This window comes from Lepus europaeus, chromosome 5 (genome assembly GCF_033115175.1).
Source record: "Lepus europaeus isolate LE1 chromosome 5, mLepTim1.pri, whole genome shotgun sequence".
NCBI lineage: Eukaryota > Metazoa > Chordata > Mammalia > Lagomorpha > Leporidae > Lepus > Lepus europaeus.
The window spans coordinates 88,575,318-88,581,317 of NC_084831.1; the positions used below are offsets into that span (position 1 = coordinate 88,575,318).

A 6,000-nucleotide genomic window follows, 5' to 3' on the forward strand; every position below is an offset into this window, starting at 1 on the left:
CAGCCTGGCTCAGCCCCTGTCATTGTGGCCATTTGGGGGGTGAACTAGCAGATGGAAGATCTCTATCTCCCTCTCCCTCTCTTTCTAACTCTGCTTTTCAAATAAATAAATAAATAAATCTTAAAAAAAAAAAAAAAAGAAATTGGGCTGCCTATGTCCCACAGTGGAATACCTGGGTTTGATGCCCAGCTCTGGTTCCTGACTTGTTTGCTGCGAATGCGGATCCTGGGAAGCAGGAGTGATGCCTCAAAACCTAGGTTCCTGCCACCCACACAGGAGACCTGGATTGTGCTGCAGGCAGCTGGGGAATCAATCAGCAGGTTTCAGTTCTCTTTACTTTTCTCTCTTCCCCAAATAACAGAAAGTTAAAAAATACATAAACCATGAGCTATATGGGTAAATAATAGAATTCCTTATCTCTGGTGAAGAGAGATGATAAAGTTGTTAACTAAAAACCTAGTTCTAAACTTTAATGTTAAAAAACAAACAAAAGCTAGAGCCATCTACACCTTTTTACCAAGACTCTAGAGCTGCAGCAGCAGACATGCAGACCACCAAGAGGCAGAATTCGGAGCTGGAGCCACCCTGAGTTACTCTGATCAGGGCACCTTAGAGCAGCTGCTTGTCCACAGGGCGCTGGGCAGACTGGCTGGGAGGACCCCCAGGTCCCTTCTAAGGTGGTTTAGTTTACTCTTCAGTGACTTAGATTTGAGCAGTAAGTCTTCTAAAACGGTTTTCAGCTGTTGAAGAATACTATTTTACAGGCAAGGAAGCTCTGAGAAGCTACTTTACCCAAATTAGACATGTCATGGCAACAGAAGGCTGCAAGAATGTACGTTCTCATCTTTTCACTATTTCAATTAGCCTCCTCTTCAAAACCATACTGAGGCTAGATGATCATGCTAGCTCCCCTGTCACACACCCCCTACCCCCAGTGTATTTCCTCCACACCCCCCAGTTTATTTCCTTTATACTCCCCCAGACCTGTAAGCAAAGTTCCCGGAGCGGGCAAACATTGTAGTGCAGCAGGTTACAATGGCACCCCATACTGCAGTCCCAGTTTGAGTCCTGGCTGCTCCTCTTCCAATCCAGCTTCCTGCTAATGCACCTGGGAAGGCTACAGGAGATGGCTCACCCATGTAGGAGACCTGGATGGAGTTCAGGCTCCTGGACTCAGCCTGGCCCAGTGCCAGCAGTTGTGGCTATTTAGGGAGTGAACCAGCCAATGGAAGATACCTCTCTCTCTGTTTCTATCCCTTTCAGGTAAGTAAGTAAATCTAGCAAGGAAAAAGGAAAGGAAGGAAGGAATGAGCAAAGGAGGAAAGGGGGAGGAGAAGGGGGTGGGGGGGATCTCCCTGCAGCGTTGGCTCCAGGCCCGCTGAGGGCGCGCTTCATCGCATCCTCATCATTATCAGAAACTACCCTGACTCCAACATGGAGCGCAGAGCCCAGTGTCAGGAAACGCCCTGCTTCCCTGGGGGACCTGTTGTTTTTTCATGGCTTATGAGGCACAGAGCTGCTTCCTCTTTCACTTCAGCCTACGAGATGCGTTCAGAGGCTGGTTTAACCTGTGTGAGACAGGTCAGACCCCAGCACTCCACGTGTTTGCAACCTCCACTGATTCATCGCCAGCAGCTCCTCCTTTTTCCCTGGCCCTGTTATGGTTCTTTGTAGATGGCAAGTTATTGATCCTTTTGTTCTTATTAAGAAAGACTGCTGATATTCCAGGATCAAGGAGTCTTTTTTTTTTTTTGGCTGATTTCAAACACCTTCCTGCCTATTAAAAGCAAAAAAACACCTGTCTGATCTGCCATGTATTATCTCACCAAACAAGTATCTTAAGGATTTTTTTTCCTAGAATTTTACTGGCTATAAACACTTAAGATCAAAGACTTTCTAAATCCATTGATGAATGACTTCCGCAGACAAAGTAAAAAAAAAAAAAAAAGACTAAATGTTTATTAAAACAAACTGAATACTTAAAGAGGCAGGGACATACAAATCTAATAAGTATAATGCCAATATGTATTTTCTTTTTTTTAAAGGCAGAAGCAGAGAGCGAGGTCTTCCAGCCACTGGTTCACTCCCCAAATAGCTACAACCACCAGAGCTGGGCCGATCCGAAGCCAGGAGCAGGGAGCTTCTTTTGGGTCTCCCATGAGGGGGTAGGGGTCCAAGGACTTGGGCCATCCTCTACTGCTTTCCTAGGCCATAGCAGAGAGCTGGATTACAAGTAGAGTGGTCAGGCCTTGAACTACGCCACAGCACCAGCCCCTCAATATGTATTTTCTACTATTAGAAGCTAATAGGCACTAGGTACTTAAGTCAGATGCATCTCAGCAATGAAGTTTTACAGAAGATGGGGATGAGTAACTGTTATTTCTCCACATGACAGTTTAGGAAAGGACAGAGGTGGCAAGCCCAACATCATACTGGTAGACAGCCCATGGAGGAGTGGGCACTAAAAGCAATGTGTGCCTGACTCAGAGTTCATGCCTCGCTGCCTCCCCAGGATTTTTTTTTTTTTTTGACAGGCAGAGTGGACAGTGAGAAAGGTCTTCCTTTTGCCGTTGGTTCACCCTCCAATGGCCGCCGCGGTAGGCGCGCTGCGGCAGGCGCACCGCGCTGATCCGAAGGCAGGAGCCAGGTGCTTCTCCTGGTCTCCCATGGGGTGCAGGGCCCAAGCACTTGGGCCATCCTCCACTGCACTCCCGGGCCACAGCAGAGAGCTGGCCTGGAAAAGGGGCAACCGGGACAGGATCGGTGCCCTGACCGGGACTAGAACCCGGTGTGCCGGCGCTGCAAGGCGGAGGATCAGCCTAGTGAGCAGCGGCGCCGGCCGCCTCCCCAGGATGTTAATACTTGTTTTCACTCTGTTAAAAAAGGATTAAGGAAAAAAAAAAAACACCCTAACATTTAATCAAGGTATCAATTACACAGTTCCTAAAGAAAAAGTAGGGAGGACTCAAACCCCACAAAGTCTAAGTTCACATTTCCATCCACTCATCCTCCTCATCTATCAGTCCTGGGCCCTCCGTCCAAAGGCAGCCTCACACAGAGGCCCGACAGACACTGACGTCTGAACTCCAAGTCCAGAACAGATGAGAAACAGCATTACATGAATAATCACAATGTCAGGAAGTGACAGGTGGATAGCAAAAATGCAACAGCGAATTCTCCGAAGGCACTGTTGAAATTCTGAGGATGAGCCAACCTCCTCTGTGACCGTAGGCAGATCACACTCTGAGCCTCAGCACCCCCATCTGCAGATGAGGCTGGATAATCCCAGCCACCCTTCCCCCCCTCACAGGGTAGCTCTGCTCTGAAGATCAAAAGCTTTGCTAGGAAAGAATACTGTATGAAAAGAACACGTAACCAAAAAAGGGGCGACTAAAAACCAGACTAGGTGCTTCCAGGGACAAGCCCACAGGCTTTGTAACTAACTTTTCAAAGGCTGAGGCTTTACTGTCTTGCTGCGGTGAGCTGGCCTCAGTCTATGCACCTCCTTGTGTCTGCTCAGTTCAGTAGGAAAAGGACAGAAGCTGCTCCACACATTAGTCAGCAAAAAGAAAATTAGCATGGATCTTGTCATCTAAGGAAAGTCAGTCTCTTGAAGGGCTGCCAAGGTTATCGGTGTCTCATTTACAATGCAAAAGGTAGAGAGACTCAAGGGATGCCAGCCAGGAGTCACGGGGCGTTTCTCCATGAACGCCCAGAAGCCAGGACAGGGTTTTTAGGACGCGCTCATTCCTCACAAACGCCTCCAGGGTTCACAAACCTAAGCCGCAGAAGGGATGGAACTGCGCTTTGCAAAGTTGTCAGGTGGTGAGGCTTGGATTTCAACCTCACACACAAACCACTTTTCTTTTCTTTAAAAAGGTGCTCCGGGGGACGGCCCATGTGCTTGGGCCCTGCACCCGCATGGGAGACCAGGAAGAAGCTCCTGACTCCTGGCTTCGGATCGACGCAGCGCCGGCCGTGGCGGCCACTTGAGGAGTGAACCAACGGAAGGAAGACCTTTCTCTCTGTCTCTCTCTCACTGTCTGTAACTCTGCCTGTCAAATAAAATTCAAAAAAAAGTGCTCCGGAAACTATTTTCTAACTCGGGTACCACATTTGGAAAGGGAGAGGACTTGAACCTTTCCATTTTAGCTGTGCAGACTGAAATCAACCCCTTGCTTCAAAGGCTGTAGGGTGATGGCCACATCTCTGCCCCACGGCACTGCAGGACCTCCACGCCTCTCACTTCGCACCGCGCCCCCGCAGCCCCGGGATGTGCCGGCTCCGACCCGGCCAGCGGGCCGGTGCGGTAGCGATCCCGGCGGGCCATGGCTCCCGGGAGGTTAATGGGAATGAAGTCGCCGCAGCCTCCTTTGTGGCGCTCGGGCCGGAACGGCAGAGAGGAGACAATGAGCGGTCTGTGCGCAGTTCCGCGCCGATTGGCTGGTCTCTCCCCCCAGAAACCCCTGATGTCATGGGCTTGGAATGCAGGGAGGGAGGAAGGAAGGAGAGGATTTGGGGAGGGGGACGCCTCTCATCTCTTTCCCAGGCCAAGAGTCCCAAAGATAAACCCAACGCATTCTTAACGTTCGATGGCAAAGCTGAGCGTCCCCAAATGTCTACCGCTCTCCAAACTGCCACTCAGCAAACAAGCCCTAAACAAAAGCGGCCCACGGCTATCTTGAGAATCTAATGGGCTGCGAACTCCCCGGCACGTTGCTTAAGTCTCCGAGGGTCCCCAGCGCTATCGCTCCCAACGCGGCGCGCTCGGGCTTTGTCTGGGACCCCCGCACCGCAGCAGCGGCTGCCTGCGGGCGCCGACCACCGGACGCTGCCTGGGGTCTCAGGGGTCGGTAGAGCCCTCGGCGGTCCCCCTCCCAGGGAGGCGGCGAAGAACAATAAGGAACCCCGGTGTGGCCACGTAACTGCCTAACGGCTCCCCGCGCAGTGCAGCAGGGGGAGAAAGCGCGCCGGCGGCCCGGAGCCCAGCCCGGGCGGACGGCGGGGGCTGCCCTGGGACCCGCGGGACACCGGCGCGCGGGCCAGCCCCGCCTAGGGAGCGAATGTCCAGACAGGAGCGCCCCCTTCCCCGAGGGGCGCGTCCTGCAGCCCGAGAGGCCGGCGCTGCGGGACTCCGGGCGCCCGGGAACGCACCGCCCGCCGCTAGTCCCGGCCCTCAGCCCGGGAACAAAGCCAGGAGAGCGATCGGGAGCCGGCGCCCCGGGGCCCGGGGAGGCGGCGCGCAGAGGACGCCCAGCCACCCGCGAGCCGCCCCGACGCCTCCTCCTCTCCGCCGGACCATGGAGCCAGGGCGCGCGGGAGCGAAGCACGGCCCAATGCCGACTGCGCCCGGCGGGGGCCTGGGCTGCGTCTCTCACCCCTGGCCCAAGAGTCCCCGGCCCACCCGGGCCCGGGCGTACCTTGTTCTTGACCTCGGCCGACAGCCCGTAGGAAGGGCCCTTGTTGAAGTGGGTCATGGTGGCTTGGGAGGCGAAAAGGGGCTGCGCTGGGGTCCCGGAGTCAGTCGCACTCGGCTTCCCCCTCCTGGCCCCGAGGAGTGGCCGCCGCGGGGGATGCTCGGAGCTCGCTCCTGGGGCGGCGCGAGAGACGCCCTTGACGCGACGGCGGGGCGCAGGCGGTGCCCGGGCGACTCGGTGCGACTCGGTCCGGCTCGGTCCGACTGGGTCCGCAGAGCGTCGCGGTGCGCTCCGGAGCCCCGCTGGCCGCTTCGCTCGCTGCCCGCACCGCGGATCGCACGCACTGCCCCCACCGCCTCCCCGGGGCTTTCAGGGATTGGCCGACGCGCCCGGCCAATGGAGGGCCGCCCTCTCCCGCCTCTCCGGCGAGGGGGCGGTGCTCCTCCCCGCGCGGGTCCCGGGCTCCCGCCCCCGCCTCACGCCACCCGGACCCGCGGCGCGGCGGCCACTCCCCTAGACCCGGCCGGAGCCCTGGGCGTCGGCCTGCAGCCGGCGTTTGGGGGCTTCCCGGCCTCGGGAGCCT

At 55.5% G+C, this 6,000-nt stretch overlaps 1 protein-coding gene across 1 annotated transcript in view; it reads right to left on the reverse strand.

The window, feature by feature from the left end:
- The window catches only part of CNN3 (calponin 3), a 33,381-nt gene extending 27,672 nt beyond the window's left edge, over positions 1 to 5,709 (reverse strand). Inside the window, exon 1 of the mRNA XM_062191784.1 lies at positions 5,421 to 5,709. Within this exon, the coding sequence (XP_062047768.1) occupies positions 5,421 to 5,477 (57 nt within the window). The 5' untranslated portion in view covers positions 5,478 to 5,709. The remainder of the gene's footprint in view (positions 1 to 5,420) is intronic.
- Positions 5,710 to 6,000: the final 291 nt, after the last annotated feature.